This window comes from Marmota flaviventris, chromosome 6 (genome assembly GCF_047511675.1).
Source record: "Marmota flaviventris isolate mMarFla1 chromosome 6, mMarFla1.hap1, whole genome shotgun sequence".
Lineage (NCBI taxonomy): Eukaryota > Metazoa > Chordata > Mammalia > Rodentia > Sciuridae > Marmota > Marmota flaviventris.
Genome location: NC_092503.1, coordinates 108,305,746 through 108,332,291, shown reverse-complemented (window position 1 = coordinate 108,332,291; position 26,546 = coordinate 108,305,746). Strand labels below are relative to the sequence as shown.

At 39.1% G+C, this 26,546-nt stretch overlaps 1 protein-coding gene across 1 annotated transcript in view; it reads right to left on the bottom strand.

The window, feature by feature from the left end:
• Clic5 (chloride intracellular channel 5) overlaps positions 1-21,071 on the bottom strand; it is a 148,644-nt gene extending 127,573 nt beyond the window's left edge. Inside the window, exon 1 of the mRNA XM_027950527.2 lies at positions 20,535-21,071. Within this exon, the coding sequence (XP_027806328.1) occupies positions 20,535-21,071 (537 nt within the window). The remainder of the gene's footprint in view (positions 1-20,534) is intronic.
• Positions 21,072-26,546: the final 5,475 nt, after the last annotated feature.

Below are 26,546 nucleotides of genomic sequence, written 5' to 3'. Positions count from 1 at the left end.
AACAAGCAGATTTGAAGGCGATTTTTAAAATTGTCTGATCCAACATACCACATCTTACATTTTCAGGAAAAAATAAAAATAACAGTTTCTAGAATTTTACACCTGGTCTGACATATTGGAATTTACTTGATTTAACACAATAAACTGGAGTTATGATGACTTCTTGCTTCCTTCCTGTCTTTCCTCTGACAGCTGTGGGAACTGCCTGCCCAGGGGAGCATGACGCATCCTGGACCTACTCAGAGAGAGTGTGACTTCATAAACTCTTGCAGCAGAAGGCAGCTGCTGGCCCATTCTCCATGACTCTGGGGACCAAGAAGCCATTGGCCTCCTATCAATGCCCCTGTTAACATAGCCTCCTTGTCAAGGTTCTCAATTTGGGGATCTTTTGTGAGTTCATGTTCCATGGTTCCATCTTTATCAAGTAATACCCCTGATTTGAAAGCTGATGAAAATATAATTCATGATTATTGAAATTCAAGGTAATTTGAATCTTCTTTTTAGAAAATGCATACCTACTTTTTAAATTTAGCAAATAACTATGAATGACAAGTATTTTTTTAAAAATATAGAGACATAAAAAGAAGAAAAAAATTGACAAGCACCTATAAGTTCATTATGAAAATATAACCTCTGTTAAAATTTGATATATTCCCTACCTATACGTCTTCTACACAAGGTTTTAAAATTATATCTTTTAAAATTAAAATTTATACTACATTACTCATTGATTTTTTACTATGATCCCACTAACTTCTGCATCTTATTTTATTTTATGAAATAACATTCATAAAATTTCTCACATGTCCTGGTCATTGGAAGCACTGGAAAAGTAAAGCACAGTAAATGTGAACACTTGATATTATTATCTGTCAAAAACAAGCTCCAGCAGTCACTGTAACTGTGTGGATTCAGGTGTCAGCATTTTGGGGTAGGTGGAGGGAAGGCTAGAGCTGAAGAGAGATTGCCAGAATTACCCCATAGTTGCCTGAACCATCATCCACTACTAGGACTTGGACGAAACATCAGTTGGCATTGAAAGTAAAGAAGCAAACTGAACTTGATTTCTGGAAATGAATTTTGCCTTATTCACTCCTGGAAACCAATTCCCTCAACTCTGATGTGCAATTTTTCTATTGCAGTTTTAGTTCATGCTACTGTGCAGTGAAGATGTTCTCCAAGGTTCCCCCCTCCTCCTCCCACAGCCTCTGAGGCTTTCTTGTCTGCTGCAAAGACCTTCCTAGTCAAAGTGACCAGCAAGAAAACTCATGAATTCCACCTCGATGTTAATGAAATAAACAATGGAGCATTAACATGATTTCTTTTAAACAACCAGTGACTGCTGACTGGAAGAAGATGGAAGGTGGAAAGCCTCTTCAGAGTCTGATTGCCTGCTATTGCCTGCTCTGGGATTACACATTTTCCTTAACTTAGTGGGGATCTGAATGGTCCATTCAGCAGTCCCTTATGAGACCCCATCGCTTATCTGAAACACACTTGTTTTTTATTTCCAATTGGGTGTATACCCCACATTGATTTTGATAAAGGTTGTTTGAAACAGTATCCATTTAGAGTAGCTTTAATATTCTTCTGTTAAGAGCAGTCATTTCCTCAAAGAGATGCATGTGACAGAAAAATCTAACACACAGCGGGTGTTTGTTCCTAATAGACTTGAGCAGAAGACAGCAGGGTATTGCTAACCCTCACTTCATGCTCAGAGGAAGTGTGGAGGCCTCAAGATGGTTCAATATTATTTGTTTCCCAATCTCGACAGAGCCATCTGTTTATAGATTTGTTTGGTATAGGAAGAAGTTTAGAATAGTCTGATTGAGCCCAAGGAGGACTTATTGTGACACTCATAAAACTCAAAATTGATGGGAAATGATATGGCTTAATTATATTGTTATATAATGTGCATGGGTGAATAAGTAACAATGAACCCAACCATTATGTACAATTATAATGCATCAATAAAAAATATGGTTAAAAAAACCCAAACACTCAAAATCCAGGACCTCTCATTTCCCCTGGTCCCTTCCAAGACACAGAAAGGGACCTACCCCAGTATTCACATCATCATTGCTTTTTGTAAAATTTGCAAGCATGAGATATTAGAAGTACAATTGGTTAAGGCCAAATCTCTTTTCACTGCAGTTCCCCTCTGTTATGTTTCCTCTAGCATCAGGAGGTATTGGGGTAGCCATGGACATTCGGAGGACTTCACTGAATGGGAAGTTAAATTAGGAACAGAGCTTAGGTTTAGTGAGATATATTTGTGTGGCCTTACGTCATTTGTGGCAACAGCTATGTTATTGTTAACTCTCCTGGTAAGAGACTAGTTTCCAGCAACACTATGGACACCCATTGGGCTGACAGCCCAGGTCATGGCTCACAGGTGCAAGGTCCTACAGAAATAGAAATTGTATTCTATGGCACCAGCACCAAAAGTATGCAGGCCATGGAGGAGGAGCAAGGTTTGAAGTATAGAATTATAACCCAGAGTATGGGAAGTTGCAAAAATAGATAGTTGCATTTTTGCAACCATATATCAATACTAAAATCCAAATTTTGATGGATTTTGCCTGTAGAGAAAATATACTAGCTTTTTCTTCTCCCATAAATAGGAGTAAATAGGGATATTATGAAATCATTGTCAAACAAAGGGGCAATCAACGTGTATGCTGTCAAAAAGAACCCCAGAAAGTATTGTAGATGAATTAATAAAATAGTAGCTTCTATTATTTCTTTATTTTCCTTATTTAAAATTAATAAAATATTAAGCTACTTTTCTGGATTTTTTTATATCTGTGGTATATAACAAAGTTTTAAATGTTTATAATTTGTTTTGATTACTTTTCTTAGTTTAATATTCTAATATATTATTATTCCATAATATATTATTATTATTATTATTATTATTATTTTATATTCATAAAATTGTGCATGTTTGTGGAGCAGGGCCCTTTGATTGCATGAGTTTCAGGCTTGACAACACTCAGGGTCTGGCCCTGCTGCCCATCCACCTGGGAACATGATTAGGCCCTGAGTCTCCTCCATGCTCCTAATTTCAAATGCTCTCTCCTCTTACCCCTTGGCCTCACATACAGTCCCCAACTTCTTTGCTTTGTGCTCCATATCTGACCTTGGCTCTTGCCTGCCTTGCTTTACACAACACTCACCATCCCCCGCCCCCGCCAGGCCCCTGCTCAAGCCCTGCCCTGCTCCTCTAGTTCCTGACTCCAAGCCCTGGTCAGAGCCCTGGACTTCCCCCTGGCAGTGGGGACAGTATCACGCAGTTTAGCCGGTGGGAAGTTGGCAAATTGATCAGGTGCCACTTGTCTCCAGGAGGAGAATTGGCCCAGAGCCTGAGGTGTTGGGTCAGTTAAACGTATTGTGGTGGATTAACTTCAGAATGCATTGTCCAGACCCTGGCAACAGCATGGGAAATGGACTCTTCCTAATTGGCAGGCGATGCTAAAGTTCAGACTAAATCTAATTTGAGAATTCAAATTTGAGAATTTGAAAACCACAGTGGTCAAGGCAAGGGAGGACAAACAAAGGAAGCTGCTGTTGAAAAGCACCTTCCTAAAGGCTTCCTGTCTCAATTTCCTCTAAGTTCCTAGGATAAGGTAGATGGGACAAGATAAGACACTGACTCCTCTAATGGTATTTTGCTTTGCAAAGGAAGCAGCTTAGGTCTGCTTCACAGGGAGACATTCAGGGAAAAACCCTAGAGTCTCATTCATAATTGTACTTTCCCCATCCTGGGAAAATGGATGGTTTTCGTCCTTTAAATAATATTTTTAACCTATGTCCAAGCGTAACATCTCCCAGTTGGTAGCAGTAAAAATGAGTGATAAAGAAGCAACTATTACCTGATCAAAAGAATCCTTGTGATCAAATCTTATCCCTGCTACAAGAACTTAATCTCCACCCGCTACCCATCTTCCCTCCCTTCCCTCCCCTCTTCTCTACTTTTTCTTTTCTTTTCTAGAAAACAGGGAAAGTAGGTAATATAAGAGACAATGGGAGTAGCCAACCACTGGACTGTCTTCAGAGAGGAGTTTAAATGCACTCACATCACAAGTAGAATAACATATAGATAAAAAAAAAAATGTGGATTTTGGAGACTTCCACACCCAGATATGGGTCCCAGTTTCAACACAACCTTCAGATCCAGGCAAGAGCCACAGCCGTAGATATCCTGGCTGTGGGAATAATCAGAACTTATTTCAACAAGTGAAAAAACATTGGGTTGCATAAACCATTCTAGGGGCAGGAATGTAGATTCAATATAGACCAAAATTTTCATTTGTCATCAGCTTTGACAGGCTGTGTAAATAGCCTCAGGCAGAAAGGTCAGGATGCATCAATTCCAATGCATGGCATATTGTAACTACTGTTTCCAGAATGAGAAATGCTGAGTTAAACAAGACACAAGTGTTCTTGACTGAGTTCTCTGCTCCTGTTATAGGTTAATATGTACTGTGAATCTATAGGGGAAGAGGAAGTAGATAATGTTTCTTTAATTTCTTAAGCCATAGAACCTTTTTTTTTTTTCTTGGTGGAATATCTCAAGGGACTAATCTCTGCGGGATGTATTTTTGTAAATAATCAGTAGAAGATCCCACCATGCCTATTGCCCATGCACAGCCTCCATGGCAAACCAACCACTTTAGGGTTTCCTGGGTGTCACTGGGCTGTTTAGCTGCTCACTCATTAATCCCTTTCCATGTTTCTTGGTGTCCCTGTGGATCTTTGGGTCCACACCCCTATCCAGAACCACCAAAATTTATCCTAGTGACAGTAACTGTCCCTGCAGTTGTGGGCAGAGCCAGCCTCTACCACAGAGATGTCTTGTGTTCTGGTTCTGACTATTTGGTTAAATTGAATTTTACAGCATCGACATAAATAAAAAAGGGGAGGCTTTTGAAACGATCTTTTAAATGGAAAACAAGACAACAAACCATTTGCCTGAAGACAAAATAAACTCGGTCTCCTGACACGTCTGTCTACATGATTTCGTTACTCCTGCTAATTAGAGACGGGGCTCACTGATGGCCAAGATTGAATCACCCAGCGTTAGGTCAGAGTTCCTAACAGATGCCAGACCAATTTGCTGCTCTGTAAACCATAGAAATTAAAACCTTAATAGGTGCCCTGCTCTTCCCAAACATAGGAATATTATTTTAAGACTTAATAAGAGTTGTTGCCAGGGAAATGGGTATTTTCTCTTTTGCTTCTTAGCCGCAAAAGCGTAGGCTCTGAGACACTTTAGACATGGCACCAGATATATTTCAAGCAGAACCCTCTCAACTGGTCCCCTTTTTTTCTTGGTGTTTTTAAGGTTAAGAAACTGCTCTCCACATTTACAACAGATTCTTCAATTTGTATTTGAGACATGAAGCATATACCTCAAAGTATCCTAGATGACAAAAAATAAGAAAGAAAACAGTAACTGCTCCCCAAAATCATTATATGTGAGTTTGTGTGTGTGCATGTGTGTATGTATATCTGTCTGTCTTTCTGTGTGCATTCTCTTCCTTGAGGACTCTTTGAGGTAAAAGGGCAGAATTTCTGAAAGTAGAAAATTGTAACTACAAAGAGAAGTTGTTCTGTCTAGACATCACCAACACCTCCCATTTTCTGACTACTTAGAATACTTAACAGAACCACCCAGTCGTGGATTACCAGCCTTCTAGTGTTTGCTGTTTCTCCTGCTCCCCAGCACTTGGCTCCTTCAGGTGGAGAGCAGTGCACTAGCCCAGGCCCCGCCCCAGGCAGAGGTCAGTCTTCATTCCAGGCTGGTTGATTGACGACTGGGAGAGTGGAGACCTGCCTGCTGGCTCTGCCCCTACCATTGTCATAGGTGGCAAATGACTGAAGCTCTCTGGGCCACAGTTTCTACAGGTGGAAAACAAACAAGTTGGATCAAATGACATCCATGGTCTCTTCCAGATCTAGGGACCTCTCAGTGTCTGTGTCTCTATCTCAAGGTCTTCTCTTGCCCAGGGATGGTGAACTGCCTCAGCCCTGGGTCCACACCCTGTAAATGATTCGGGTTTCTTTCCTTCTTTTCTCAGTGTTCTTCTCCCTGTTACTGTTGCTCAGGCCGTCTCTACGTGCAGGACGACTGGGCAACCGCCGTGTGAAGTGTTTAAAGAATGTTCAGACGTCTTTATGTTCTAACTCCTGCGACCCAGTAATTGAATTTCACAACAATAATAATTCCTTGTGTTCATTTAGTGCTTTACATTTGAAAAAAGTACTGTCTCATATTTTATATGAGATACAACTGCCTTATAAAATGGAAGGAGCAGATATGATGCCTATCTTAGAGATATGGAGATCGGAGCTCAGAGAAGTATATCCACATGTCTCAGATGGTTTTGCTTGCCTGAGTTTGGCCTGTGTATTCTTTCCATTACACTCACTGTGTGAGATAAGGCATTTCCACAGTGAAGTAAATGTGCTCCTTGTGTAGGTTTGGGGGGGAGTATTTAGGACCATTGACTCAGTTTCCTTTTGCACATACATACAGCAAACATGTCTTCTGCATTCCCAGAGCTTTTGTATACCAGTAAATTCAGTATTTTCCAGCATATATATATATATATATATATATATATATATATATATATATATTTTTTTTTTTTTTTGGAATGTTAACAGGATAAGATTTCCCTGAAAACAAAGAAATTCTTGTGGTCAAATAATTGGGATAGTCTCAATTCCACAACCTCTCTTTGAGATTTGCAATCCATATTTGCAAGTTAAAGGTGCTGAGATGTCCTGCAGTCAAGAGCCCTGTTTAAATACTTGAAATTCACCAGATCCCAAACTGCATGTAGGAACCTTAGTTCATACACGATGACTAAAAGATCACTGCCCGCAGATTCTTCTGAGACCCTGCTGAAATCAGAGTATAGACGTATGGAGAAGAATGACCTTAAAACAGCAAAGAAAATGAGATGGGGTCACTGATGGACAAAGAGTTTACATGAACTTGTGGAATAGAGAAGGCAGCTTGGAGCATGTTGACTGGAGATACAGAACAGAAAACTCTGTAGCCCAGAATAAATCCCAAGGAAGCTTCAAAGGAAGAGAAGGGGACCATGCATATGGCTTTCCAGGCCCTTGAAGAAGCTGTAGGCTTGGAACTGGCCATTCCATAGTGGGTAAGAGATGTGATGTAGATTCAAGTGGAGGGACTCTCTGAAAATCCATCTTAGGAGCACTGTGTGGGACAGTAGCCCTCTGCCACCTCTCAGCTCTGAGCAGAGCACTGGAAGCCTGGCATTCATCCCTGGGCTCTCAATGGAAGCCTCTGATGGTCTGGGGACAGCTCATGCTTCCCGTGTAGCTGTGGCAGTGCCAGGGTTAAGCCTTTCTTATTCTGGTGTTTGGAGATCTATCCCCCTCCTGTTCACCCTCAAGGAAAAATGATTGGCTTGGCCTCTCCAATGTCTCTGCCCTCATAATGTGGCATGGAAAGCTTGGGAAAGGACCATCCAGAGAAAATATCAGAGTTTTTAAAATAAAGATGACTGTTAAAAGCAACAATGTACTAGAAGAGCTAGAAAATACAGAAAATATCTAAGACCATAAGAGAAAACAACCAACCAACCAACCAAGGAGAAAACATGAGACATAAGAAAAGACAGAAGCCAAACACAGAAAAGCCAACATCCAAGAGATGAGAGTTATAGAAAGAGACTACAGAGAAAGGAGGGCAGGGCCTGATGCACAGTGCATGGTCAGAACACTCATTCATGCACCAGACTCCAGCCAGGCCAAGTCCCTGCCCGGTGACAGCCCAACATTCTATGGGGCAGACAGACAACCAGTAAATAAATGCAATGCCCGGAAAGAAAACCAGAGGATAAGAAAACAGCAATATAGAGGTTCTACTTAGCTGTCCTGGATATGACATTTAGCAGAGACTCTGAAGCTAGGAACTAAGCCAGGTTCACTCAACATTTGCTAAGTGACAAAAAGGTTCCAAGTATGCAGGTAGAAGAGAGATAAGTGTTGAGCGCCTCTGTAAACTGAGGGGTTTCACCAGATAATCTTTGAGACCTGTCATAATTTAGAAAGTACCCTTTCCTCCCACCTAGCAAATCCACTTTAATCACCGAGGTTGGCAGCAGCCATCCCAGGAAATACATCATGTCTCACAACGTGCTGAAAATACCAGGCCCTGCTTTATCAGGCTCTGGGCTGCTTCTCTCAGCAAACTATTTTCTCTGAGCTTCCCTGGGAGCTGGGGTTTTATACTGTGTCTATTTTTAGTTGTGGTGCGCAGTGGCTGCTGGGATCAATTGCCTCAGGAGTCTGATGAGAACTTTACCCTGGGGAGAGGCATTCCATTCTGTAACACTGCCCTGAAGAGCTCTCTAACTTGAGATTTGACAGTTTACAATCTTGGAGGACTAGATACTGCTTCATGAAATGTTAAGATCAGGTGACTTTGCCATGTACTCTGAGGTCAGCAAGAAATTGTCCAAAGTGATTTTGGTCAGAGGATTAATAGTTCCCATTCAAACTTTTTATTGAGATAAAATAAACATTTTTTTTTTTTTCTGCAGGGGTGGGTGGATATTGATGCTTGGAATGTCCTGGTTGGGGGAGGTTGGGGAATGCTGCCCCACCTACTGATTTTTCATGAGGGCATCCATCATCTGTGCCCATAACTGCATGGTTTATCAAACAAAACGGGCAGGCATTCAGGAAAGCAATCCTAAAGGTCTGGTTGGAAGATTCTGGCAGGTCTGTGCTTCTTTCTCTGTCCTGAGGTAATAAGAGAAACACTGACTGTAAAGCCCACCATGGCCAAAATCATCTTCCCCCCAGTACACTTCTGACCTTATGATTTCCTTGTTCAACCCCCAGCAGCTCCCTGCTGCAGAACAAAACCAAACAGACTCTAAAAGTTTCAACTTCTATTCCAAGACTGTCTATAGTCCAGGTCAATCCCCACGTATAAATGTATTTGTCTCCTATCTCCACTTTCATCCCCCTATACTCCATCCCAATATGTTAGTGAAATTTCCCTACAAATGTGTGGTACGGTTGAATATCGCTTATCTGAAACGCTTGGGACCAGAAGTGTATCTCTCCCACTGAGCTGAAAGTCTTTGAAGCAGGGTCTATCACAGAGGACTAGCACAGAGGACTAACACAGAGTTCAGCTAGCATCGAGGACTCACTCGATGAAGGACAGCCACCACTTTAACATATGCTGTGCTAGACAATTATGGAAGACACAGAGCTGAACAGGAAGGCAAGTTCCATGATAGCCTTGGCAACTTGGCAAGACCATCTCAAAAATAAATAAATAAATAAAAAGGGCTGGAAATTTTGTTCAGTGGTAGCCCTGGGTCCAATCCTATGTTATGTACCTTACATAAGGAAAATCATATGAGTTTCATCTTTTCCTTTCTCTCTCTTTCTTTCTTTCTTTCCTTCCCTCCCTCCCTCCCTCCCTCCCTTCCTTCCTTCCTTCCTTCCTTCCTTTCGTACTGGGATTGGACCCAAGGCAGCTCTACCACTGAACAAAATTCCCAGCCCTTTTTATTTTTTATTTTTTTGAGATGGTCTTGCCAAGTTGCCAAGGCTATCCTGGAACTTTCAATCTTCCTGTCTCCGTCTTCTGAGCTATTGTGCCCAACTGTTTAACTATGTTTTTTCCAATGAGGACAAATTCTTAATTGATGCTGAATTTTATAAAGGAATTTTGCTACAAGGAAAAAAAAAGATACCTACCATAGTCAAATTCCTAGAGACAGAAAGAATGGTGATTTCCAGAGACTGGAGCAGGGGAGATTTTATATAATGAGTACAGAGTTTCAGCATTGCATGGTAAGAGTTCCCTGGGTACAGTGGTGATCGTGATAGAGAAGCAATGTGAAATTAAATATATTTAATGCCTCTGAACTGAACAATTACTAATGGTTATGATGTTAAATTTTATGTCTATTTTACTGAAGCTCTAAAAATGATGAAATGGAGGCATAGAGATGTAAAGTAACTTGACCAAGGCATCAAACTAGAAAGGGACAGTGCTTGGATTTCAGCCTGTTCATCCACTTTTTTTGTTTTGGTTTTGTCCAGGTGAGTCATCTTTCCCCATTGTATAAAGGCTTTTCCTCAGGACTAATCATTGACCCTCTGGACAGAGGAAGGACTAGGCGCCCCTGTGGACAAATGAAGTAAAGTAAGGTGCCCTGGCCCCACAGAAGCATCCCTGTAGGGGCCTGATAGCCCAGGTGGGCTTGGCTGAATGCCAGCTTCTTCCCCACCCCCTTAGCCAAGTGCTCTGCTGTGTGGTAAGTCTGCATAGTGATGTATGAAGCCCTGGTCCCAGATCCCAAGCACCAACGCTGCAACTCTTCCCAGTTCTCTGCTCCATGATGCTGCACTGGTAGCTGTCAGCCAGTGCAATGAGGTATGGAAATCAGCAAATTCTAAAAAGGAGCATTTCCCTCCACCAGAGAGCCATTGTTAACCATTTACTGCCAAACCCTTGTGAACCATGTACTCGAAAGCCATGTTTCCCAATATTCCACTGTCTTCTGGGATGACCCTGTTTCCATCAGTGACTACAGCTATTAACTCTACAAGCCAATGGAATCCCTATCTCTAATCTTGTCCTTCTTTTGAGTTTCTTACTCAAATGTCTCCTACTAGGCAGATCAACCTGTAGAGTCCAAGGGCACATTAAAATATTGAAAATTGCTGTACATGGTGGCAAACACCTGTAACGCCAGAAGATCAGGAGGCTGAGGCAGGAAGATCACGAGTTCAAAACCAGCTTCAGCAACTTAGCGAGGCCCTAAGCAACTCAGTGAAATCCTGTCTCTAAATAAAATACAAAAAATGGTTGGAGATGTGGCTCAGTGATGAAGCACCCCTAGGTTCCATCCCTGGTGCCAACAAAGAAAAAAAAATGAAAACAGCCTCTCTTCCACTCCTTCCTTCCCCCAAGCGCTTGCTCTTCCCTAATTAGTGGTGTTGTAATTCCCACAATCTTCCACATTCAACTGGGCACCATGTCTCAGAAGTTCTTTCTCCTACAGGGTTTTCAAAATTATTCTCATTGCTTTTTATTTCACTGCTACTTTTGTTAGTTTAGACCCTCATCATCTCTTACCTGTGGTACTGTGTCGCATACATTTTTTTTTGGTACCAGAGACTGAATACAGGGGTGTTTAACCACTGAGCCACATCCCCAGCGGCCCCCCCCCCCACTTTTTTGTATTTTATTTAGAGACAGAGTCTTGTTCAGTTGCTTAGGGCCTTGCTAGGTTGCAGAAGCTGGCTTTGAACTTGTGATCCTCCTGCCTCAGCCTCCCAAGCCGCTGGGATTACAGGCATGTGCCACCTGTGCCCAGCTTGTTACCTACTCTTTATCTCAGCCTACTAACTGCTGTGCCAGCTTCCATCCTCCTCACTGTGCCTGAGATACCTTTGTATACAAACATAATCAAGCCATTATTCTGCTTAACGTTTGGTGAATCCCTGTGCTTACAGGTAAAGTTTAGCCTCCTTCATTGGCACAGAGTCTTCACCAGAAGTTACCAACCTTGATTTTCAGCATCATCTATTTACTCTCCCCTTCCTCCGACGCAAACTCTGTGAGCCACTTGCTGATCCCAAATAACCCTGAGACGACTGCCACTACCTGACTGGCTTCTCTCCTGTTCTGACTGAGTTTCTTTATGACCCACTCCCATGTTGAGTTGTGAGTACATCCTCTCTCTTCCTGAAGAATTGCTCACTCCTTCCCCTCACAGTATTATATCATATGGCTACATTTGTGGGGAAGATAAGGGTGTTCCTCATCTCACCTTGCAAGTCCTTTCTTAATTTTTATAATTTCAGTAACCTAGCAGGATACCTGCCACTTACCAGATTCTAAATGATCTTAATAATACAGAGACACAAAGTTAAAGTTGAAATAAAATGATTTTTGCTCTCCATTTGCAGCTCTACTGTGCTTATTTTGTACCATGCATCATATATTCTAAAACTTGACTCTACCAGGACTCTAGTATTAATTTGTATATCCTTCATGTGTTAATCCTTCCTCCTGAACCAGCTGATCAGAGCCTCATTTAAAGGGGCCCTACCTTGGACTGTTTTTCTACCTCTCACACTGTCTGCACATGAAGTGCAGAGTACAGATTCAATAAAGATGTATCCATCTGTTGATTCAAGATGTATTAAAGGGCAGATAGGGAAGTACAGGAAATTAATCTGAGGCTCATTATTGCAGTTATAAATTTTGTATTATGGAGTTAGAACTCACTATACTCACAAGATAGTTGTTCAACCTTGATCTTCATCTTTTCTGAGTATTTGTAACAACTCCCTCTCCCACTCCGGATGTCCTTCTTATTTTAACTTGGTAAGACTATTTGTGTGTGTCTGTCTGTGTGTGTGTGTGTGTGTGTGTGTGTGTATCAATAATTATTTAATATCATTGGCTATCTGTTAAGTTGTTTAGATTGGGGATGAGGATGGTCAAATGAAGGATTCTGATCTTTCTGTCTGCATTTGGCCTTCATCACTGGAGTGGTAACATCTTTAGTTCTCAAGGTTTTGCAGCTCTGATAATAGATCCCCTTGCCTCAGATAGACTTTCAGTGGGCCTGAGTTTTGCCAAATGGATGGTGATAGCTTTAATGAGATTTGCAAGTGTTGATTCTAGTTATGTAGTATTGTATAAATATTATCATTTAAAATCAATTGATTCATACAAAATTATATCATAGACCCTTTTTAGCAAAGTGGATAATTTTCATGGTTGTGTCTTTATTCTTACGGACATGAGCATTCTTCTGTCTCACTAAACCAAATCACCTACCATACTAGAATAAAGCCTAAAGAAGGGCCTGTGGCTACATGACTGATTGGATTTCATCTCAGAGCTGAACACATATCTGATCATCCTACAACAACACTGTCCTGTGGAATGTCTTGTGATGACCGTAAAGTTCCACATCTGCACTTCCCAATGTAGTAGCCAGTAGCCAGACATGGCTGTTGAGCACTTGAAATATGGTGGGTGTGACCGAAGAACTAAAATTTTGACTAATATAAACTTAAATAGCCATTAGTGGCTAATGGCTACCATTTTGAATACTGCAATTCTAGAAGAACCAAACTAATTTTCAGAGAGTTGCTATTGTCAACATTAAAAGACTACCTGCCACATTATTTCCTTCCCTGTCACCACAGAAGAACATAACAAAATATTTCTGTAAAGGGAAAAACATGCTGTCCTGTTTTGGTCCAGTGAACAATAAGTACTCTTGCCAGTTATTTATTGCCACCTTGCATGTTTACCTTGAGGGTGTGATCACTGAAACCTGAGAACATCAGTTGTTTCCTAAACAATGTACCCTCTTGTTGATTGGCTGTTGCCATTGACTGTTGCCTACCCAGGCCTGTCGGTAGACACTGATGGCTTTTGACAGGCCTGGGCACTACTGTTGACCTCAAGGCTCATGGAAGGAGGTGAGAGGGTTCTGCAGTTAAAGCATAAAAATGAGCCTAGTTTCAAGTCTGACTTTCTAATCTTTGTCCTCATAAGAATGTGCAAGTCACTTAGCATCTGCACTAAAACACATGTTCTGCTCACAGTCTCTAATTTTGAGGAATGTCATCCATCTTGAAGCGGAGCTGCCTGACAATGCATCTTTCTCATGTGCACATTACAATTCCTACATTCTGGGTATTGGGACTCAGGTATCAGAATATAACTTGAGAGCAGAATTCCATTTTGGCAGTAATAAAATCCATTTTTCCTACAATTTTCCAAAGGAATTCACCTCTTAAATGGTAAGAGGGTTTAAAATGCGACTTGTATCAGCGAATGATTAGTGAGGACATCTGTTTTTTTTCTATTTCCTCATTGCTGAGAACTTAAAGATATAAGACAAAGATTTTGCAAAAGACAGCAAGAAGAAGAATCAGAAAAGAACCTTTTGCAAGAAGGCCAAAATATTTTGCTGTATCTGTTATCCTATCATGTCACTTTAATGTCATTATCATTGGATTTTAGTCCAGTTGAGCTGTACTCTAAATTTTAATTCAAAAGAAGCCAATTTTCTGGGAAGAAAGAAAAAGAGAAACCAAGGTCTTAGAGTCAGTCGCAACAACCTGCACTTTTGGTCAAAACAGAGTAAAAGAAATCAAATTTTCCCTTGACAACTAGAATATTACTAGCAGAAAAACTATAGGAAGTGACAGTTTTCAAAAATTGGGAACAGATAGCACAGGGCCAAATAAAGGCTGGCAGTCTCTCTAAGTTGATTAGAAAATGGAGTTTGGAGTTTGAGTTGATTGGGGCAGCTAGAATTTGCAGATAAAAATATCAAAGAAGATGGGGGAGAGAGAGAGAGAGCATGTCCATACTCTAAATCTGCAGATGAGTCCCCTTGAAACTTTGGCTAAGTTCTGATCTGCATATGCACGTAAAGAAACAACCGAGTGTTGGGGAAAGAATTGGAAATCAGAAGCAGAAACAATCCTAGAGTCTCACATTAAATCTGTTAATAGTTTGTGTTCTCAGAAGGCAGAACAAAAATACCTCTGTTATATTTTGTCCCTGGTAAGTGGAGTTCTCCCTCTCTGCTTCCTTGTCACCATGTCCTGAGCTGTTTCCTCCACCACACCCTTCTGCCACGATGCTCTCTGCCTCTTCTCAGGCCCAGAGCTATGGAGTCTGCTGTCTGTGGACTGAGAGCTCTGAAACTATGAGCCCAAATAAACTTTTCCTACTCTACGTTGTTCTTGTCAGGATTTTGGGTCTCAGCGGTGACCAAGCTGACTAAAACAATCTCTTGTTGCAGAAATCGATGGGTAGAATCCTCCGAAGGATATTGCTTCAGTAGTGGAGTCAAATTAGCTCTAGCAGAGGGCTCTTCTGGACTCATCCTTACAAAGCCAAAAAGAAGCTTCTAAAGATCCAATTCATGCAAAGTAACTTCCCTGCATTCTAGAATGAGGCCTAACATATTTTTAAAGGAATACAGCAAAATCTAGTATCCAACAACTTTGTCTGGAAACCAAAATATATTACCAGAGTATGCAAATTACAAAAAAATGCAACCTTAAAATCAACAGGAAAAAATCAATGTATAGATGGCTAAAATAGCAAAATTATTATATACGGATATTAAAATTGCTGTATAAACACACACCATATGCATAATAAGGTAGAAGAATACATATTGAGGTGAAATTGATGATAGATTGAACAACTTATATTAAACAACAAGTAACTTTTGGATCAATCCTGGGGCTTCATGCATGCTGGGCAAATGCTCTACCACCGAGCTACATCTCCAGCCCTTTTTATTTTATTTTATTTTATTTTTTATTTTGACATAGTGTCTTGCTAAGTTGACCAGGACTGGCCTTGAACTCATGATCCTACTGCCTCAGCAACCAGAGTCACTGGGATTACAGGTGTGCAGCACCACACCTGGCTAACAACAAATAACTGGAAGGACAAATTAAGAAACTCACTGATTAGAAGAAGAAGAAGAAAAAAGAGGAGGAGGAGGAGGAGGAGGAGGAGGAGGAGGAGGAGGAGGAGGAGGAGGAGGAGGAGGAGAACAGAATAACCCTGACTCTATCACATACAGTGAATTTGCAAGGGGGGAAATAACTCTTTACACCAAGAAATCTCTAGTAAGGATGGTTTCACTGCTGAATTCTATCAAGCTCTTAAGACATCATGACCCTAGGTACATGTATGAAGACACAAATGGTGTGACTCTACTTGGTGTACAACCAGAGACATGAAAAATTGGGCTCCATTTGTGTCCTATGAATCAAAATGCATTCTGCTGTCATGTATTAGAATAAATAAATAAATAAATAAAAAGACAGAATACCAATTTCACAAAACACTCTTTCAGAAAACAGAAAAGGAAAGACATGCCCAGCTCATTTTATGAGGTGAGCATTATCCTAGAACCAAAAGCAAATAAAATAAATGCACAGAATAATACACATCATGAACACCTGTGCAAAAATCTTTTCACAAAACCATATCAACTCAAATCTAGAAATATATAAAATAACAAATCATGTTCCTACTGCCTCAGCAACCAGAGTCACTGGGATTACAGGTGTGCAGAAATGAAAGGGTGGCTTACTATTTGAAAATCAATCGATATATTTAGCATTCAAAGAAAGGAAGGATACAAGAAAGGGGGAGGGAAGGGAAGAAGGAAGAAAAAAAGGAAAGGAAACAAACCATAATTTGGACAATATGAATAATGAATGTGAGATAGATCAGAGAACTGAAGTTATAAAATTTTTAGATAAAAACAGGAAAAAAATTTTGGAGTGGGGTGTGGCTCAGTGTGGAGTGCCTACCTAGCATATGTGAGATTCTGGGTTTGATCCCCAGTACTGGAAACACACACACACACACACACACACACACACACACACACACACTTCATGACTCTGGGTTAGACAAACATTTCTTAGGACACAAAAAGCACAAACTATGGAAAAAATTGATAAATAGATGCTATGGTTTGGATATGGTTTGGGTGTGTCCCTCAAAGACTTATGTGGTGGAGGCTTGGTCCCCAGTGCACTGGCATTGAGGTGGTAGTAGTCCCTTGAAGACATGATTAGATCACAAAGGAATTGCACTTAGGAGGAATTAATGTAGTTCTCATGGGACTGTGTTGCTTCCTTGCTCACACAGGTGTCCCTTCTGGACATAGTTTGTTTCCTCTCCACTTCTCCACCATATTCTGACAACTAGATGGCACACCATGCTCTTTGGACTTTCCAGCCAGCAGAATCATGAGCCAAAAACATTTTTTCTTCGTAAATTACCCAGAATCAGGTAATCTGTTATAGTAATCATTTTTGTAGGTTCACAAAGCAAACTAAGACAATGGACTGTCTTAAAATAAAAATGAGAAAAACTCTGCTCTTCAAAAGATACTGTTATAAAAATAAAAATCAAGCCACAAACTTTTAAACTACTTTCAAAAAATTTATCTGAGAAAGAAATTATATATTGAATATATAAAGAACTTTTATAATTTAGTAGTAAGGAGACAAAATACTTAAAGGATAATAATAATAATAATAAGCAAAATATCTGAATAGATACTTCACCAAAGAAGACATAAGAATGGGTAATAAATGTACAAAAAGATGCTCAGCATCATTAATAACTAGAAAAATGAATACTAAAACTGAAGTAAAATACTGTCATACATATACCACTATGCCCACAATTTAAGAGACTGGTAAGGCCAAGGACTGGAAAGAACACAACTAGAAGTCTCATGCTAATTTTGGCAACTACTTTGAAACAATCTGAAAAAATTTTTTAAATAAGTTTCACTGACCATGTAACTTAATAATTCTACTCTTAAGCACTTACCCAAGAGAAATGAAAACATAATCAATACAAAACTCATACGTTTATTGAAGCCTCCTTATTAATAGTCAAAAGCTGGGGAGAATCCAAGTGCACATCAGCTGCCAAATGCATAAACAAATTATGGTAGATACGTGTGATTGAGTACTATTCAGAAATAGAAAGGAACCAACAACTGATATATATATATATATATATATATATATATATATATATATATATATATATATATCTCAACATGGATGATTCATGGAAAAAATTATGAAAGAAACCATATCCAAAGACTACATAGAATTGAATTCCATTTGTATGATATTTTTGAAAAGACAAAACTATAGAGATAGAAAGAAGAGGCCTGGAGTTTTTTCCTGTTGTGATAGAAAAGTTCTATGTCACAGTTACAAGACTGAACGCCTTTGTCAAAGTTCATAGAAGTGTACACTTATGTTGTGAATTTTAAAGTGTCTGGATTCCATTGCAATAAATGAGACCCCCCTCAAAGCAAGGTGCATGATAGAGTATGTGGTGTAATAACTTCTGTATTAAATAAAAGGAAAACAAAAAGAGAATTTCAAATTTATAAACTTAGACCCATAATTGCCAGAAAAGTGCACAGAAAACTTGGGGAAGCATGTTCAATGGAAATGTTTAGAACGGCTTGCCTCAGGAGGTAGAAATGGGATGTCTGAGGGAGTATGGTTCCAGAGTGACCCTTTTGTGCTTTTTGAATTGTGAACCATGCAAATAACCTAAGAGAAGGTTCTGGGCTCATCTCATTCAATAGTGTCTGGGAAACATTGCCTGCCTGGCCTTCCCTGCTAGGTTGAAAAATGGCTCCTAATATGTCCATGCCCTCATCCTTAGAAGCTGTGAATGTTAAACATGGTAGAAAGCACTTGCAGATGTGAATGAATCAAAGATCTTAAAATGGGGAGATCACCCTGAATTACCCAAGTGGGATAATCTAATCATATCAGTCCATAAAACAGATACAGGAGGAGTCACATCAGAGGAAGGCAAGGCGATGATTAACATGGGCCATGCAGTCAGCTTCCAGAAATGGCAAAGAGAAGGAATGCTCCCCTTGAGCCAACAGCAGGAACACAGCCTGCTGCAGCCTTGATTTTAGCCCATTCACTTGATCCAGGTTTGTGACCTCCAGAGATAGAAGAGAACATTTGTGATATTTTGAAGTCACTAAGCTTTTGCTCAATTGTTACAGCACCAGTAACAAGTGAATGCCCTCATATCCTGGTTTCTATTTCTTTCTAACATGACTGCCACTGGCCACATTCTCTATTTGCTTATTTCTTTGTCTCTCAGTTTCTTCTCTCACTACAGTGCAAAGTGCAAGGGAGGTAGGACTTTGTTTTTCTGCATTGTTATAAAACCAGTGCCTGCCACAATAGCTGTTTCAGGAATAAATGAATGATATATTTAACTAATTTAGTAGTTGGTCAACACTCTGAAATGATTAAGCCTCAAAAACATGTTGGTTGACGGGAACTAAGACATAAGTTCAAGGCCAGCAGGGGCAGTTTCATGAGACTTTGATCCAAAATAAAATTTTTAAAAAGCAGGGGATGAAACTCAGTAGTATAGTGCTTGCACCTGGCATGCATAGGGCCTGGGTTCAATCCCTAGTAACTAACACACATACACACACACACACACACACAACACACCATTGGTTGAGCATATAGTTATAAACCTGCTTTCCTGCTATTTTCTTTCTATCTTTTTCAGTGATACCTGGGATTGAACCAGGAGCACTTTACTACTGAGTCACATCCCAGCCCCTTTTTAATTTTTTTTTTTTTTTAATTTTGAGGCAAGGTCCCTCTGAGTTGTTTAGGGCCTCGCTAAGTTGTTGAGGCTGGCTTTGAACTTGTGATCCTTCTACCTCAGCCTCTCTAGCCGCTGGCATTACAGGCGTGAGCCACCGAGCCCAGCTTCTGCCTGCTATTTTCACTGACATGGCTAGTACAGGTAAGAACAGATACAAATGGATACAGGTGTAGATGCAACCCAAATGGAGGAAACCCAGCCTGCACAGCCATTAATCCTTCTAGGAACATGGTGAACCATAGAGTCCCTTCCAGTGTGGGAGTCTAGCACCTTCCACAGAGGTCAGAGGAGAAAGGAACCCAAAAAGGTCACTTTATAAAAGACACTTACAGTAGAATAAAGAACACACAAAACATTTAAAGTACAAAGTAGAATACATTAAAGTATTCAATTTATTCATCTAGTAAAAAAAGTGTATTTCATTAGATTATTGAAACCAGGAAGGGGAGAAATGACTGTGTATTGTAGGTTCATAGTAGTAATCATTTTTATTAGTAAGAAAGAGCAATATTCACTAATTTTGTCTTCTTATTCAAAAATTCATGTAAAGATGAATATTCTATGTATGGAAGTGTTGGAAAAAATGTTGCCATCTTGTTTAATAAGGGATAATTCTTTTTACTATGAATTTCACTTTATACTTTGATAATAATATTCATGATCATGAGCAGTCTAATACAAAGATCACCAAACTTTTAGTTTTAGTATTATAAGCATTAAATATTAACATGCAGCTAGCATTTTAATACCACTGAAATCATTTTACTTCATCAGAATTTCAGTTATATTGGAGCCAAAGAGCAAGTTCTGTTACGGAGATAGTATTTATTGACCATGTAATCTGAAGTATCTCTGACCTTAGAAACGCAAGGAGGAAACTTTAGCACCTGACTGTAGATTTGACTTTCTCCTACAAGCCTTGGTTTCTTTTTGATGAAGGAAATTTAATGTGACAGCCAAATGCACTTGAGCAGGAATTTATGCTCACTTGTACAAATTCTTAAAAAGTGCTTTGCCAATTGTTTATAGAAGTCAATAATAAAATATACATTTAAAATGTACTTTCCAATTCTTGTGGTTTTGGGAGTCCTAGGTACCTTCTGAAATGACTGGTTTAATCAGACTTATCCTTAAGAATATATGGGGAGTCCAGGAGCATGGAACACGCACATCTCCCTTGTCACTCAAAGCAAACTAAAACAGCAGTGATGTCACCTTGTCTCCTATGTGTGCAAGTATCTGCCAGAGCAGCTCTTACCTTCACGAACAGGAAAATCTCAGGGTTCTTGGAAACTGTTTGATTTTTTTCCAAATCATCAGTTTCAGAATAGGAGATGGGGGAGTCCTTGCTGGCGAAGAAGGTCTGGCAGCACTGGATGGTGAAGCTTGCAGGAGAAGGCAGGTCTTCCTTTATCCTGCTTCCATTTTCCTGTGGCTCCTCAGGGCAGCCCCTGTGGTCCTGGAATGGTGAATGGAATTCTTCCACTGAGATGTCCCCATCCTCCTGGAGGTCCACTGGTTGAGGATCCTGGACCTCAGGGCACACCTCATCGGGCAGGAGGTAGTCTTCTACTTCTGCTTGGGAAGAGCCCAACCCGTTCTCTTCCTCCCTAACAGCATAGACTGACACAGAATCGTATTCGTGGTTTTGCAGCCCAGCGGCATACAAGGTGTTTTCTGGTCTGCCATCTTCCTGGACAGCATCATATAAAGGACTTGCATTATCTTCTGGAACCTCATATATCCTGTCTTTCTGGATTGTGTCGTAGATGTTGCTGTAGTCTTCATCATTCATGTTTGTGGATCTGCTAGTTCCTTCTGCAGGCGAGCTGGAGAGATCTGAAATGAGGAAAGGGCTAGAAGATGCTGCTCCGTCTTGCAGAGGAATCAGTGGGCTTTTGAAACACAGCAACCAGCCACAGCTCTCAATGACAGGTCTCTAACAATCATTTACCTGAGGCTTTAATAAGCAAACCGCAAGTCCACTGGACAGGAGTCGAAGTTTACACACTCAGTTAACTCTTTCACTCCTAAAGATATTGTCAACAAGACTCTGGGATTTTTCTTATTGTCAGTATCTCCAAGATTCTCCAGATAAACCAGAGGTTGAATTGTATTATCATCCCAGAGTACCCTAAAATTATGAATATTTAGCCATTTGTCACTAATGTCCCTCTTCCAGTTGCCTCCCAGCAGTGACAACATTGAAGAAGTTCCTGAAATCCGGTGGAGATGGATAGTTCTCCCCAATGGTAACCCATCTATCCCAGCCAAATCCATTGCACAAATCAATTCTTTGTGAATTGGAAAACTGCAATGACTGAGTTATACATGTCCCTGTTAGATAATGAATTCCATTTACATTTCTTATCTGGAAACACCATTAGGTACTTTAATGGCAGAAGGAAAAGAAGATAAATGCTCTGGTCTATGGGCACATCAGGACAGACCACTCAAATGACACTCAAAGGTTTATGGCTTTGATTTTTATTTTCCCCTCTTCAATCTGTGTGGTCATCATAGTCAACAAAATATTCACTAAAGATCCTCTTATGTACAGGATACTGAACTGAAAACTAGAGAAAAGAAGTCGAAGATGCAGTCTTTGTTATTAGGGGATTTTAGATGTAGTTGGGAGACCAAGAAGAGAAACTAAAACTTTAACAGCCACCAAAACAAAAACAATAAAAATATGTAAGGTTTTTTAGTGCAAGTACAATTGTCCAAGTTTGAAATAAGTAGTAAAGACCAGTCCTCTGCAGGCGCGGAGGGCACGTGCTCTTTGGTTTCAATGTGGTGCTCTCTGTTCTGCCAATGCCCGCTTCCCTTCACCATGCCATCTACATCTTTCTTTTTGAAGTGACAGCTCAGATGGTCGCAAAGGGACTCTAATGCCTAGAAATCATGTAAAATTGAGAAGTGTTACTACTTTGGTTGACAGGCTTCAAAACATTTGGTGGCATCTTAATGGCAACACTCTTATATTTATTCTCGGGTACTAGTACTGAATCCAGAAATGCTCTGAAGGGAACTTGAGCAGCATTTAAAAAATTCTAGCTTTTGAGACAGATTAAAAGATGGGCAAGGGGAAAGAGGCTAGAGGCATATTTTAATGGCTATCAACACTAGCCCTTTATGTTACTGAAAAGGAAGCTTTAAGAGGTAAAAATATCTGATAAATTACCTTTGGTTTCATTATTAGACATTTATAACTGAATGATCCCAGCATAAATTCTCCTTATGATTTTAGATCTGGAGATAACCTAACAGCTCATTCAGTCTGACATTGTATTGCCCATTTGAAAAACACGGAACTCAGAAAAGGGAAGTACCTGGTCCAATTTCACAGAGAGCTGACAGCAGAACTGAATTCAGCTGTGGTATTTTTTCTTTCTTTCTTTTAATTTTTTTTTTAGTTATACATGCACACGATATCTTTATTTTGTTTATTTTCATGTGGTGTTGAGATTCGAACCCAGTGCCTCACCTGTGCGAGGCAAGCACTCTGCCACTGAGCCACAACTCAGCCCTCAGTTGTGGTTTTTAAACTTCAAACTGATTTTGGTGAGCTTTCTGTTATGCACTCCTTTAATTTAGTGTTTCCCAGTCATTTTTCCATGATCACAACCCATCTACCCCTGCCCCTGGAAAGTAAGTTTTGTTGTTGTTATTGTTGTTTTGCCTCCCAAGAACAAAGTTTCACTTCTTTGGGAGGTAGATTTTTCCTTTTGAAAATGCATGCCTGATGCTAAAACACTTAGCATGTATCAATCTATATTGTGTCATTCTGTATGTGTCATTCTATATTTTGACCAAAGGGTCACATTCAGTCATGTCTGCATATGTGTAGAGCAGTTATTGGATTCTCACAATGACCCAGTGAGGCAGAATGAGGCTGGTTAAGTTTATTTAGGCCCAAGATCACCTAGTGTATAAATCAGGTCAGCCTGTAATCCCATATCTGAACACACCTGTTATGATTGACAATCACAAGTTGTACTATGAAGCAAGCCATATCACTTTCTGTTCGATATCTGCTGTGGTTCCTCATTTCTCTCAGTAAAAGCCAAAGTCCTTACAATGACCCTCAGGGTCCTATGTAATTTAGACTGGCTCCCCACACCTGCTTTTCTGCTTGCTTTAGACAATCTGGCCTTGTTGCTATGCCTGGAACACTCTAGAACGCTCCCATTAGAGGACCTTTACATCGGCTGTTCTCTAATGGGAATACATTTACCCTGGATATCTGCAGACTCAATTCGTCCAACTTTTGTAAGTTTTTGCTTCTATGTCCACTTCTCAGTGAGACCATCCTGTTAACAATAACAATCCATCCCAGTTCTCATTCCCACCCCTCCCCATTACTGAAAACCCTTACCCTGCCTTTTCTTCCTCTTTATCCTACCACCTACCACCTTCTAATAAGATATATACTTCAGGTCAGCCCACACCTGTAATCCCAGCGGCTCTGGACACTGAGGCAGTAGGATAGCAAGTTCAAAGCCAGCCTCTGCAATGGCGAGGTGCTAAACAACTCATTGAGACCCTGTCTCTAAATAAAATACAAAATAGGGATGGGGATGTGGCTCAGTGTTTGAGTTCCCCTGAGTTCAATCTCAGGTACTAAAAAATACACACACACACTCATGCACACACACACACATTTAGTATGTCTAAAGTTTATTCTCCATCTCCTCCATTTAGAACATAAAACCAACGTGAGCACAGTCCTTGGTCTGCTTTTTTATCATTATTTCAAGCACTTAGAACAATGTCTGACTCATACCAAATGCTCAGTACATATCTTTTGAATGAATTTTGGTAATTGTTCGATATCTGTATCCTCCACTGGACATGGGAACAGGTACATTATTTAATTGCTCATCACTATGTATCTAAAGTCAAACAGATATCTGACACATAATAGATGCTTACTAAACATTTGCTAAATAAATAAATTAAATGAGTAGATGTATCTACAATTCATGCCCTTTTGTTCCTGGTCCAGTTTCTGTTCTCCGTTTTCTGTACAAGTGTTACTGCCTTATACATTATACTTCATTAGAAACTCCTGCAGGGGCAGCTCTGGAGCCAATGTCTGGTTTTCTGATTTGCATGTACAAAGATTTAATTTGGTTAGTTCACTCAGGGTTTAGCTAATATTGTATAGTTGGACCACTTTAAATTTTAAAGAAAAACATATTTGCAAAATGAAATGCCAATTTGCTAAATTTACCACCAAAAACATTAACTGCCAAACTGATTATGTTGGTTTGAGATAATAATCCCACTTTCTTCACAATAACACTGTGTCTATATGGAACTATATTAAGATAGTATATGTGCTTCTTTTAGTATCTGAGGCAGTATCCTTTTTATCAAGACTCCTACTTTTTAATGATTTTTGTCTTTTCCTTCTATTTCAATCAGTCTTATTAGGGATAATAAGACTGATTGAAATAGAAAGGATTTTTTTTGTTCTATTAATAGTATCTATTATGCATTTCTTTGAAATTTTATTAATTTCTCTGCTCTTTATTATTTATTTTCTTATCCTCTCTTTGGTTTTCTTTTGATGTTTTTTTAAAAATCCTAAGACATAGTAATGGATACCTTAATCATGGTTTTTGGTTTTTCTTCTTTTAAATATATGATTTATGACTATGAATTTTAGGCTTCTACTGATGAGAATGAGAAGGCAGCTTTGTACATGGAAGGACATTGGCTGCAGAATCTGCGGCTTTGGCAAGATTTAAATCATGGCAAGTCCAAAAACTGATGCCCAATTCTAGATTATCAGTATTGAAAAAAAATTTCAACACTTTCTCTCAGAGGTGGAATGCACTGTGTACTGACCACATACAGAGATATTGTTTTAATTATCCTATACTTGGATGGTCTAAAAAACTAGCTGTGAAAGCAACATAAATGTATGCTATATTGTTTTGTCTTTTAAGTTCTCATACCTGGAGAAGCAAATGTCAATTCATTGTGTGATACTGAATTTATACAACAATTTATAAATTTGAAAAGAAAAGATTATGTATTTTCCTCAAAATACAGATTTATCCACCTGCCACCCATTTTGATATGTTTTGATTATCATTCAATTTTAATACTTCTTACTTTCTGTTGAGATTTTTTTCTACCCTTACTCATGGATTATTTAGAAACATACTGATTAATTTCTAAACAGTTGAAAATTTTCTAGTTATCTTCTTTTTGTTTATTTTTTATCTCAATTGAGATTATGAATTAAGTACTATGGCCAGAAAACAGTCTTCATTGACTTTATTGAAATTTGTTTTAGACTTGCTTTATGGTCTAGCATATGAGCAACTTTGGAAATACTCCCATATGCACTTGAAAAGAACATGTGTTCCTCTATTGTCAGGTATAGAGTTCTATAGATTATAATTAGGTTGTGATTATTCATTTTTATTATTTAATTCTTTTATATTAATATTGATTTTCATCTGCTTTTTTATTAGTCACTGATAAGGAAAGTTAAAATCTTTCTCACAGTCATAGATTTGTCTAATTCATATTTCAGTTCTTTCAATTATTCTTTTGTATAGTTTTGAGGCTAAATCATTAGGTTCACATAAATCTAGAACTTTTATATCATTTTGGTAGGGGACTGATTTTTCGACAGAGAATATCTTATTTTATCTCTATTAGTACCTTCGCCTTTCCCTGTTATCAGCTTTCTTTTGATTAGTGTTTATGTACATATTTTCCATGTTTTTATTTTCAACTTTTTGTGTCCTTATAAATAAACATTAATAGTTATGTTTTCTATAGAAATTGCCAATCTTTGTCTTTTAATTTGAGTTAATCTATTAACATCTAACATAATTATAAGATTGAGCTAAATATACTATTTACACTTCCTATTTTAAAAAATTGGCAAAAACTTGAATAGACATTTTATCATAAAACAATACATGATCTCATGAAAGAGAGCTCAAAATTATTAGTCATCATGGAAATCCAATTAAATAAGATCACTTCAAACTTCTAGTACAACTAAAATTAAGATTGATAATTTTAGCACAAACAGAACTCTCTCACATTAGTCATGTGAGTATAAAACAGTACAATCACTTTGCAAAATTATTTTGCTAGTTTCTTATAAAATTAAACATATACTTACCCTATGACTCAGCTATTTCAACAAGCCTTAAAGATTTATCCAAGTGAAAAATGTCAGCAAAAAAGAATTAAATAAGAATACTTTTGTGAACGTGATTCATAATCTCAAAAAAGT